Below are 12647 nucleotides of genomic sequence, written 5' to 3'. Positions count from 1 at the left end.
GGTATGAAGCTGCATTTGAATTTGGTAGCCTTGCACCCTGTTTGAAATGGAATGAAACTGCACTTGAATTTGGTGGCCTTGCACCCTGCTTGAAGTGGAATGAAACTGCACTTGAATTTGGTGGCCTTGCACCCTGCTTGAAGTGGTTGGAAACTGCACTTGAATTTGGTGGCCTTGCACCCTGCTTGAAATGGTAGGTAAATGGATTTGAATTTAGTGGCCTTGCACCCTGCTTGAAATGGAATTTCAAGGAATAGCCATGAGTCAACTGCCAGCCCACCAGCTGTGAGTGAGCTGCCAGCAGATCAGGCTTGAGGGACTGAGCTGCCACCCCAAGAACCCATACCAGCGCTCCAGAAAGCCCCCCCTCTGGCCACCAATATTGGAATTGGTGGAGAGGTGGAATATTGCGTCGGGGGACCAGCCCTCCTGTGTGAACATGGGACCCAACGGGTCCCACTTAGTCTAGTACAAAATAAAAATTTAACACAAACATCTGGTCAGCTGGTCAGGCAGCATTTGTGGAGAGAAAAACTGATTTAATTCTTCAGGTCGAAGACCCCTGGTCAGAACTGGGAAAGAGGAAACAAGTTTGTTTTGAGTAGCAGTAAAGTGCGAAGAGGGATAGGCAGAACATATCCATAATGTTGATGCTCCTATAAAGTGATTGTAGTAAGGTTCAATTGTTGCCACAGTAGCAAACAAACTCTATTTAAGCTGTACAACACAGCAATACAGCCTGGAGACTCTATTTAACAGGACATGACACTACACTAGTGGACACCACAACAAATAGTCTACGGAATCTATTTAAACATACACCACAGCAGATGGACTATATTTAAGCAATGCACCACAGAAAAACAGTCTATAGACCATTTAAACAGTACACGACAGCAGTCTACACCATAGCAATCTGCATATTGTATTTGTGTGAAGAAGGGCCTCGACCCGAAACATCACCCATTCCTTCTCTCCAGAGATGCTGCCTGTCACGCTGAGTTACTCCAGCATTTTGTGTCTACCTTCGATTTAAACCAGCATCTGCAATTCTTTCCGACATATTCCACTTATATGGTACATCACAATAAACAGTCCACATACTCTATTTAAACAGCATATACATCAGTCTACAGACTCCATTTAAGCAGTGCACCATAGCTAACAGTCTACAGATTCTATTTAAACAGTACATCACAACAGTCTATGCACTCTATTTGAACAGTCTACTGACTCCATGTAAACAGTGCACCACAATAAACAGCTGGTCAGGCAGCATCAGTGGAGAGAGAAACAGAGTTAACGTTTCAGGTCAATGACCACTCGTCAGAACTGGGAAAGAGAGGAAACATGTTTGTTTTAAGTCACAGCGAATGTTGGGAGAAGAATAGATAGACAGGACATAGGAAATATCTGTAATATTGATGCTCCTGGGTGTAATAAGGTTTAACAGTTGCCACCACAGCAAAAATGTCTACACACTATATTTAAATGGTTCACTACACTGCAATGCACACTAGAGCAAACAGTCCACAGACTCTACTTAAATAGTAGACCACAGCATTCTGCACCACAGCAAATATCTACAGACTCCATGCAAACAGTGCTCCACAGCAAGTAGTCCTCATACTCTATTTAGCCAGTACACCACAGCAGTCTACAGGGGGGAGGGAGGGGAGTCAGTCTCAGTCTACCCCACGACAGATCCCCTTTGATCTGTGTCTTCACACCTTACCCTTCCATATCTCTGCCTCCCTCTCCCCTGACTCTCAGACGAAAGAAGGGTCTCGACCCGAATCGTCACGCATTCCTTCTCTCCAGAGATGCTGCCTGTCCCGCTGAGTTACTCCAGCTTTTTGTGTCAATGATTGGCCTATTTTTTTTAACCCTCATTGAGCTCTGTAGGGGTCTGATAACATTTCAGATTTCATTTTGACTCGGTGAAAACAATTCTTCTTAAATATATGGGTCACACTATTTTGTTTTGATAAAGCAGTCAGGTAAATGCAAATTAGTGGGTTTGCTACATCTAAGATAGTCAAAAAGATTGAGTCACTGATATTTTTTTGTACTGCGTTAGACAGATTAACTGCAGGAAAGATATTTTCTCTGGTCGAGGACTCTGGGAGCAGGGATGTCAGGCTCAGAATAAGGGTTAGACTATTTCTTCATTCAGAGGGTGGAGAATCTTTGGAGCTCTCTGCCCGACAGGATAGGGGAGGCTCTGTCACTGAGTACATTCAAAACAGAAATGGATATATGCAGGATAATCTGAGAATTATGGCGATATTGCAGGAAATGTTACTGAGGGAGATCAGCCCGTGAATGAAATGACTGGAAGAACCTGATGGCTAGGGTTGCCAACTTTCTCACTCCCAAATAAGGGACAAAAGGTCAAATAATGGCACTGTCCAACTTAGGAAACCTGAACGGAAACCTCTGGAGACTTTGCGCCCCACCCAAGGTTTCCGTGCGGTTCCCGGAGGTTGCAGGTGGTTGCCGGAGGTTGCAGGTAGTGGAAGCAGGTAGGGAGACTGACAAAAACCTCCGGGAACCTCCGGGAACCGCACGGAAACCTTGGGTGGGACGCAAAGTCTCCAGAGGTTTCCGTTCACATTTCCCAAGTGGGACAGGGGCTTAAGGGACAAATCTGTTGTATCAGATCTAAGATCTGTCTGTAAGTGTGCCCTCTGGTGATTACAGAGTACAGATGCTCCTCAACTTACGATGCTTCGACTTATAATATTTCGACTTTACGATGGTGCAAAAATGATACACATTCAGTAGAAACCGTACTTCGAATTTTGAATTTTGATCTTTTCGACGAACCAGGAGTGCAACTGATGCGCGGACAGTGGCAGGACGTCAGCCAAGTCTGGGGCAATTTGTTGACCGACTCGGCCGTGGCTGGGTGAATGATGAGTTGACCCGACGTCGCGCACAAAGTCCGGTGCCCGGGCGAAAACTCCTCAGCTGGCCCACCAGCTGGGCTTTGTGTTCTGCTGCACGCAAAGTCCAGCACCCCTTCCAACTCATGAACCGATGATCTGCCATGAGAAGGGGAGGTGGTGGCATCGGCGGTAAGCGAAGGTCTGAAGGTCAGGCTGCCGACCGACGGGGCCACTGGCGAGGCTCTGCTGCTGCACTCCATGGGCTGCACTACGTCAGGACGGGTAAGGCGGGGCCAGACGCAGCGATCCGACCCAACAGTCCCCTCAACCCAAGTAGTAGCAATCAAATACGGGACAAGCATGGTCCCGTATGGGACAAACCAATTTAGCCCAATATACGGGATGTCCCGACTAATACGGGACAGTTGGCAACCCTACTGATGACCCACTCCTGCTCCTACTCTCGAAGCTCTGACGTTCTGTCCTGATGACTGATTAAAGCAAATGACACAGACTGACACGTGTGGGAAAGTTTCAATGCACTTTATCAAAGCAATCAGAACGAGAGTGAAGAAGCAATGCTATTCAAATTAGGTCAGATTAATGAAAGATAATTTTCCTCTGAAGTATTAATCACATTTCAAGCAAAGAATGAACTTTACCTGGAGCACGATGTAAAGTAAAAAGTGGGTCTGAGGATTCTGATTGGTACGCTGAAAATGTTTAACGCAGAAACCAAACCACACAAAGAGATTGAACTGATTGCATGTTAAAAGAGCCGTGCTTCAGACTTGATTCATTCCAGTTCTCATCTGTGGGGCAAACACCTCTCACCATCACCAACATTCTGCTGGCATTTATTCTGAGACAAAGTGAAGCATAAAGGAAATCTGTTCAGAGGTGAGAATTTATGTGGTTAATTATGGGGTAAAGGTGTTATTCTTGTTGCCTAATATTTTTTGCCAGATATCTTTGGATTTCACACATTTGAGGCAAAGGGGGGCGGACTTGGCCAACAAACCTACGTAATAGATCTAGAAGGATTGGAGAAGATGTAAAAAAATACAGAGGAGGATAAATTCAATTCATAAAAACCACTTAAGATTATTTTCGATTGGAACTGAGCTGTGATGTTAAATACAATAGGGGTTTAGCCGGGTAGACAGGAAATGGGCTGCTTCCAAAAGTAGAGACTTTAAATATAAGATTAATGCTAATAATTTTGCCAAAAGTTTCAAGGGCCATGTCATTCCCCTGAGAGTAGGGAGAGTGTAGATCTTGCTCCTGGGGCCGAGGTGAAGAACAAAGAACGGTTTACGGGGATGTAGGGTAAACACATGGAAGGAAAGGGGATCAGAAGGGAATGTTAACTAGGGAGATGGAGAAGGAGGCAGAGACTAAGCAAGGAGCTGAGGGGCCTTTCTTTGCTTGCTTATGTTATGTTGTTACTATTATCGTTAAATGAATTCTGCCTGAGCCCTGAATTATGAAAGGCAAGTGGGCAGAAACATCTGACCATGGGAGAAGTGTACTGCAGTCAGTAGGCACACGTGGTGGCTGGTGCTTGGGAATAAGGAGAGAAGAGAGCTGAGGGAAAGGGTGGAATGATAAGCAAGGGGTTAGATGGTGAAATGTGAAGGTGTGGTATTATCGACCTAACTGTGTGAATTAATGTCACATTTCTACACAACGTGTGGTATAATAATCATGAATAGCCAGCACAGTTCGGAATTGGTACATGTTGGCAAATTGCAAAATAATGTATTCAATTTAAAATTATTAACTGGGTTCAAAACTCTCCACGGCCTTTCCTCCCACTCTTTCGATGATCTTCTGCAGACCTGAAGCAATCTACTCTTCCACTTCTTGGTCCTTGAGCCTCATTATTTTCTCATTCTTTGAACAGCTGCCATGACTCCAGAGTTTAGAAATCCACCCCTTACCTCCCCACCCACGTTCCACACATCTTAAACCCAACTCTCAGATCAAGCATTTGGTTATTCTTACATAGTTGGAGGTAAATTATGATTTTCAAGACTAAGATTTGGGATGCCATGGGATACAGTTTACAGTGCAGTGTGGAGGTCTGGGTCAGCACACTACAGGAAGGATGTGGTTGCGTAAGGGAGCGTGCAGAAAGCATTCGCAGCGGTAATGCTGCTTGGACTGGAGGACTTGGATTATAAGGAGTGATCGGATAGGATTGGAGTGTTTTACCTGGAGTAAAGGAGGCTGAGGAATGACTTTACAAAGGTTTATAAGATCACGAGGAGGCATTGAGAGGGTAGATAGTCACAGACATTTACCCAATGAGTCTAAAACTAGAAGGCATAGGTTTAAGGTGATAGGTGGGGAATGAGCAACCAGTATATCACACAAAGTGCACGATGATATGTGGAATGACCTGCCAGAGGAGATAGTAAAGGCAGGTACAGTTACTATATTGAAAAGTTGTTTGGTCAGATACATGGATAGAAAGGTTTGGAAGGATAATGAGCCAAATGCAGGTAAATGGGATTAGTATAGATAGGCATCTTGGTTGGCATGGATGAGTTGGGCCAAAGGGCCCATTTCTCTGCGATACAACTCTGTGAATCTATTGTCCTCTGGGTGGTTTATTGTGTTAAAGGTGCTATACAAATATAACGTCAATGTTGCATTTTCCAACATTCAAACATCATCTACATAATCCACACATTATTCGTTTAGTGATCTGGAAGCAAGTAGTGCGAGATGATCCCTTTGCATTATGTTCTCTACTCTCTCAAACCAATATGTATAAGGCCACATTCTTCTATTCTGTCCCATTATATTTTTGAAGTGGGTCTTGAACCGACAATGTTCAGACTCAAGAGCAAGTGAGGTCTCTGCGACATTTCAGAATAGATGCATTAAACAACAATACAAGTATTGCACAATGGAACAGTAGAAACCCTTTGAGATTGAGAACCATTATTTGTGATAAAACCTATTTAAGAATTACAAAGATTGGTGACATTGAATGATTTGCTTTTTGCTTGTTGAAAAATGTGCTGCTTGAACCAAGATTTCTGAGGTAAAATAAATGCTATTTTTCATTGAAAAAAATCAATTGGCCGCTTTAAAAAACCTGAGATTGCTGCAAGTGCCTGTTGACCAGACAATTGGCAAGATCAAAACCCTGAGCATGTACTCAAGCATCTAGGGGACACTTCCGACACACGTGGTCCACGGCAGATGAAGTGCCCTGAAGGCACAAGGAATGCAAGCGGTAGATCTCACTTGTCCATCTCTGATCCTGGGAACTTTACATATTCTATCCCCCTTTCCAATAGATTTGCTATCCATTATTACCTATCTTTTCACTTTTGTTAACTTTGCCTTTAAAGTCATAAATTTGTAAAAGCGTTCATGTTTTCTATTTTAAAGCAATTTAAATATTATAACCCTCCTTCCTAAGTGCATTGAATTTTTATCTTGTGCAAATTTCTGACTTTGCATTTAGTTCAAGCTGCATTCTAAGTTGTACACCTCATGATAACTTTCTTAAACCATTGAGTAAAACTGTATAAAAAAAAGCTTAACCGTTGAAGCTCACAGTTAAATTCAAAATTGCACCTCAGCTCATTTTCAGAACAAGATCATACTCCCAATACCCCCAGCACTTTAAGTGGCACCCCAGTGTGGGAAACTGGTCTTCAGCCTGAAGAAGGGTCTCGCCCCAAAACGTCACCCATTCCTTCTCTCCAGAGATGCTGCCTGTCCCACTGAGTTACTCCAGCATTTTGTGTCTACCTTCGATTTAAATCAGCATCTGCAGTTCTTTCCTATACAAGAAAATAGGAGCAGGAGTAGGCCACGTGGGCCCAACATTCAAAACAATCTAAGCTGATCTATGCTGACCTCAATTCCTCGCTATGCCAGTTTCCCATAACCTAATTTCCTCAATCTTGCAAATATTTATCTCCAACACATTCAGGGGCAGAGAAGCCCAGAGATTCACTGCCCTCTGAGAGAAGTAAGTTCTGCGCCCCTCAGATTCAAATCCCTTATTTTGTAGCCACATCCCCATGCTCATGACTCTCCCGTAAGTGGACACATCTCCACACCTACCCTGTCAAGTGCCCTTAGGATCTTATATGTATGAATAAGGTCTCCCTGAATTATTCTAAACTCCAAGGAATACAGACTCAAACTGTCCAGCCTCTCATGGTAAGAAAACCTTCTCATTCCAGGATATAGCCTGGGGAATCTCCTTGGGTCTGTCTCCAAAGTCATCATGTCCTTTTTTGGGCAAGGGGGTAACACTGTTCACAGTACTCTAGGTGTGGTCTCACCAACACCTATCACAGCTATAATAAAACTTCCCCATTCTTAAACTACAACCACTTTGCCAAAAAGACCAACATGCCATTTCGTAACTACTTGTTGGACCTATATAATAACATTTTATGATTCATACACATTCATGTTCTAGATCGCTCTAAATTTCACCCGTTTGCAGTCTCTCTCCATTTTGATAATAATCCACCCTTTGATCTTTCTTGCCAAAGCACATGGCCTTATATTTTTCCACGTCAAACTTCATTTGCCTGATTTGCATGCAATCACTCAATCTATCTGTATCTTGTTGCAAAACTAAAATCTCCTTCTGCCAATTTTGTATTATCAGCAAACTTGTAAACCTTACATTTCATTCTCTCCTCCAGGTCATTAATGTAAATAGTAAACATTTGAGGGCCAAGAACCGAACCCTGGACTCCTCCATCCCCCAGCTTAAAAAAGGACCCCATGTTTCAATTCTCTGTTTTCTAAATTTCAATACTTGCTCACATACATCCTCCAATACCTTGGGCTCTTATATTATGCACTGGCCTCGTACGTGGCATCTTGTCAAATCTAAATCTGTTAGGAGGTCTAAATCATTGCATGTACAGGTCTGCCTCGATCAACGTTTCATGTCACATTGAGTCATAGAGTTATAGAGTCATACAACAGGCCCTTTGGCCCAACCGGCCCACATCGACCAACATATCCCATCTACACTCGTCCCACCTGTCTGCGTTTGGCCCATATCCCTCTAAACCCATCCTATCAATGTCTAAACCCGTCTAAATGTTTCTTAAATATTGCAATAGTACCCGTCTTGAACTATCTCTTCAGGCAGCTCATTCCATACACCCACCACCCTTTGTGTAAAGCAGTTACCCTTCAGGTTCCTATTAAATCTTTCCCCCCTCACCCTAAACCTATGTTGTCTGGTTCTTGATGCCCCTATTCTAGGAAAGTGACTCTGTGCGTTCACCTGATCTATACCTCATGGATTTGTATACCTCTTTCAGATCACTCCTCATCCTCCTACATTCTAAGGAATAGAGTCCTAGCCTGCTCAACCTCACCCTATAGCTCAGGCCCTCGAGCCCTGGCAAAATGTTCTCTACAGCCTTTCCAGCTTGACAACATCTTTCCTATAACAATGTGCCCAAAACTGCACAATACTCTATACCACAATACCAGTTATATAAGACGTTGGCCTCACCAACGTCTTATATAATTGCAACATGACCTCCCAACTTCTATACTCAATACTCTGACTAATGTGCACTGGATGTGCTCAAGAGAGAGATAGTTTAGCTCTTAGGGCTAAAGGAATCATAGAAACATAGAAAATAGGTGCAGGAGTAGGCCATTCGGCCCTTCGAGCCTGCACCGCCATTCAAATGATCATGGCTGATCATCCAACTCAGTATCCTGTACCTGCCTTCTCTCCATACCCCCTGATCCCTTTAGCCACAAGGGCCACATCTAACTCCCTCTTAAATATAGCCAATGAACTGGCCTCAACTACCTTCTGTGGCAGAGAATTCCAGAGATTCACCACTCTCTGTGTGAAAAATGATTTTCTCATCTCGGTCCTAAAAGATTTCCCCCTTATCCTTAAACTGTGTCCCCTTGTTCTGGACTTCCCCAACATCGGGAACAATCTTCCTGCATCTAGCCTGTCCAATCCCTTAAGAATTTTGTAAGTTTCTATAAGATCCCCCCTCAATCTTCTAAATTCCAGCGAGTACAAGCCGAGTCTATCCAGTCTTTCTTCATATGAAAGCCCTGAATCAAGAAGTATATCAAGTCCTAAAGGAATCAAGGGACATGGGGAAAAAGCAGGAATGAGGTACTGATTTTAGAGGATTAGCCACGATCATATTGAATGGCGGTGCTGGCTCAAAGGGCTGAATGGCCTACTCCTACACGCTATTTTTCGATGTGCCGTAAGCATTTTTAACCACCTTATCTGCGTGCCATCTTCAAGGAACATCTTTAAAGAATTAACTATCACCCATGAAAGAAGAACAAGTGCAGTTTCTCTCCTGTGGGGATAACAACCTTCGTTTCTGCTGTCACTCCACAGGTACCTCAACCCCAAGTATACAGCATAGAATCTCCTTTCACCCTTCTTCCACAACTTGATTTTTGTGCTGTCTGCATTTTCTGTGTCCAAAGACTATGTCATATAAATTCAGCTTCTCAAACTACATTTTCTTCTTAACGAGGAGATATCTTGATGGGTTTTATTTTGTTTCTTCAACAGGAGAACGACACCACTTTCAGGCCAAATGGATTCCGTTCTTTACACATCCGACAATAGTTCCGCCAACGTGACCTGCGACGTTTACATGCATTTCGTGGCAGCGAAAGTCATTTTCACCTTGTTTTACATCATTGTTTTCACAGTTGGCTTGTCAGGAAACATATTAGCCCTGTACATAACTATCCAGAAACAATCAAAGATTAACTCAACCACACTTTACTTAATCCACCTTGCATTCTCTGATGCTCTCTTTACACTCGCTCTGCCGTCTCGGATAGTCTATATAGTCCGGGGGTTTGACTGGCCGTTTGGTGAGGTGCCATGCCGAATGTTTGCTGTCCTCTTCTATATCAATACTTACGCCAGCATCAATTTCATGACGTGGTTAAGCATCGACCGTTACATTGCTATGGTTCACCCTCTTCGATTTGCCAAGTTTCGCAAGGTGCAAAACGTCAAGTACATCTGTTTTGCAGTTTGGGTCTTTCTGTTCCTCCAGACCTCTCCCCTGCTCCTCATCCCAATGACAAATGAGAGCGAAGGCATGACGACCTGCATGGAGTACCCAAACCTTGAATCCAACCCCAACCTGCCCAAGATGCTGCTTGGTGCCTGCGTCCTGGGATACTGCCTGCCAGTTGCAGTCATAATCTTTTGCTACTTTCGAGTCAACGTGAAACTCTGTAAGATTGCAAAGAAGAACCCTCTAACTGAGAAACTAGGCAGGAACAAAAAGGCAATCACCGTCATCCTGATTGTGCTGTTGGCCTTTCTGATCTGCTTCACGCCGTATCACATGACCATTATCCAGTACATGATCAGGAAACTAATCTCACCACAGAACTGTTGGCACCAACGGGCATTTAAAACAAGTCTGCAAGTTTCTGTTTGCTTCATGAACCTCAACTGCTGCATCGATCCACTCATCTACTTCTTTGCATTCAAGGGCTACAAAAGTAAAGTTCTTGAAATAATAAGGCGCCACATTACGGTAACTGTGATTACCTCCTCCAAGACTATCTCCGAAAACAACAGCAGTCACGCAACATTGAGCCAGGTCCAAGCCTCAGGATCAGGATCTGGAAACTGATGCTTGCCAAACCATCCCCCAGAGTGGTGGAAAGACTGACACTGTTGGGCCAACCCTTCTCCAGGTCCATGGACTGGCATTTCATGTAATGAATGTTTTGACTGACTGCATTACTCTCATCTTACCCTGCCGAATGTATAGTTAATTGGGGGACATGTTATTCCCACAGCGAATCCTACCCTCATACCCCCTTGAAGCCCCATTTCAGCAATCTGAACACATAAGGCCTTACGTCAGGGGGCAGTACTAAGAGAATGCCTCACTATCAGAAAGGCAGTACTGAGAGGGTGCCGCAATGTCAGAGGGGTAGTACTGAGGGAGTGTCCCACTGTTGGAGGGCCAGTAGTAGGAGTGCGCCTGTATAGGAGTGGCTGTATAGGAGTGCCACACAGCTGGAGGGCAGTGCTCATGGAGTGCTACACTGTCACAGGGTCAGCTCTGGGGATTACTGCACAGTTGGAAAGAGAGGACATACTTCACAAATCCACTTCATCGTGCTAAGCCTGTGCACTGAGCTGCTCCAAAGAAATGTCAGGATTTCCACTCGTATCTGTTCTGATCCGAGACCTCATTCCCAACGGCCACAATTTCCCGACAATTTGGTTACCATAAATCTAGCAATGATGGATTTAAAATTACCAACGGACTCATCGCTAATTGCGATCTGCCTTTGAGTTTTCTGAATTTCTCTCACTTTCTGCATGCTGAAGTATTTCCCAAAGCCTGCATTGAAACCCGAGCAGTTTACAGTTTGTGAACCCTTTCCCTAAACCCTATCATGGATGAAATTAGCCCTTTTCCTGGTAAGAACTTCTCCCAGTAGTAAAACGTAATGAGCTGATGTGATTGCCTTTAAGTGCTGTTATTTGTTCTCCCTGCCTGCAATATTTCATTGCTGTTGTTATATTACTGATCTACTTAAAATTGACATTTATTTTTATTTGAAATGTGGATAATCAAAATGCTGTTTTTCATGCAAGTGGGAAGTCTGGTGGATTGAAGTAGGGCAAATGTAATACCCACATGACAAGTAGCTCAATTCATATGCTGTTAAATAATGTCTTGTGAATGAAAACACAGTGTTGGCATGATGTACATAGCTTTGTTTAAGATATGATCATTGTTGATGTTTGTTTCGAGTTGCACTGCCTGCCTGCCTGCCTGCCTGCCTGCCATACATTGACTGAGGGAGGGTTCAGTTTCCAGATTCTGAAGAAGGGTTTCGGCCCGAAACGTTGCCTATTTCCTTTGCTCCATAGATGCTGCTGCACCCGCTGAGTTTTTCCAGCATTTTTGTGTACCTGCCATACATTGACTGCAGGTCCTGCATCATAAATATTGTTCATTATGCAGATGTGTATAGGAAGATCACACAATGCATCTGTTAACAAACTGGAAGAAGCATCAATGTGCGATTAAATGATGTGGTTGGAAACTTACAAGCTTCGTCGGTCTTCTTCCCACTGTCCACATTTTCCTTCATTTTTCTCATGAAATGCGGGTGCAACAGACAAGGCAAGGGATTATTACCCATCCCCTTGTCGGGGTGGGCTTGAGCTGCCTTTAATCTAATGAAGGACTGGTCCAAGTGTTGGAGTAGACCTGGGAGCCCCTAACCATGAGTACAGGTTCCCTGGAGTCTCATAGCAGAAGGCCAAACAGAGTCAAGATAACCTCCCCCAGGTTTCCACCTCTTGCCCTCCCTCAGCTACTCCTACACATTGGGCAGCACTTGCAAGAAGCTCTGATAATAAGGAACAGAATGTACTCTGGGTTGGTACTTGCGGGAGTGTGATTGGGAACTCTCTACTTGCCTGGATGAGTAGTGCTTCAATATTATCTGGGACAAAGCAATGTGGTTGATTGCTTTCCAATCCACCATCTTAAACATTCAATCATTCCCTCTACCAAAGACTACATAGTGCACTGTCCATAAAATGCATTGCAGTTACTCACTGAGACTAATCCTACAATGAGAGTCAAGTCAAGAGTGTTTAATTGTTATACTGGGACACTAGGACTGGAACTATGAAATTATTATTCACTGCAGGTTTACAGACATATTAAACGCACAAACACAACAAATAGATTTACAGGA

General features: G+C 43.7%; 1 protein-coding gene across 1 annotated transcript; it reads left to right on the top strand.

The window, feature by feature from the left end:
* Positions 1-3690: 3690 nt before the first annotated feature.
* On the top strand, positions 3691-10841 carry LOC116974020 (G-protein coupled receptor 183-like). The gene is made up of 2 exons (XM_033022131.1): positions 3691-3791; positions 9460-10841. The coding sequence occupies exon 2, from the start codon at positions 9485-9487 to the stop codon at positions 10547-10549; it is 1065 nt and encodes a 354-aa protein (XP_032878022.1). The 5' UTR covers positions 3691-3791; positions 9460-9484; the 3' UTR covers positions 10550-10841.
* The last annotated feature ends 1806 nt before the right edge of the window (positions 10842-12647 follow it).

The sequence above is a fragment of the Amblyraja radiata genome, chromosome 6 (assembly GCF_010909765.2).
Source record: "Amblyraja radiata isolate CabotCenter1 chromosome 6, sAmbRad1.1.pri, whole genome shotgun sequence".
Classification (NCBI taxonomy): domain Eukaryota; kingdom Metazoa; phylum Chordata; class Chondrichthyes; order Rajiformes; family Rajidae; genus Amblyraja; species Amblyraja radiata.
Note: the sequence above shows the minus strand (reverse complement) of the source record. Positions and strands in the feature narration are given on the sequence as shown.

Coding starts and splice junctions, on each gene's coding strand:
- LOC116974020 (XM_033022131.1), top strand. CDS start 9,485: ATGGATTCCGTTCTTTACACATCCGACAATAGTTCCGCCAACGTGACC.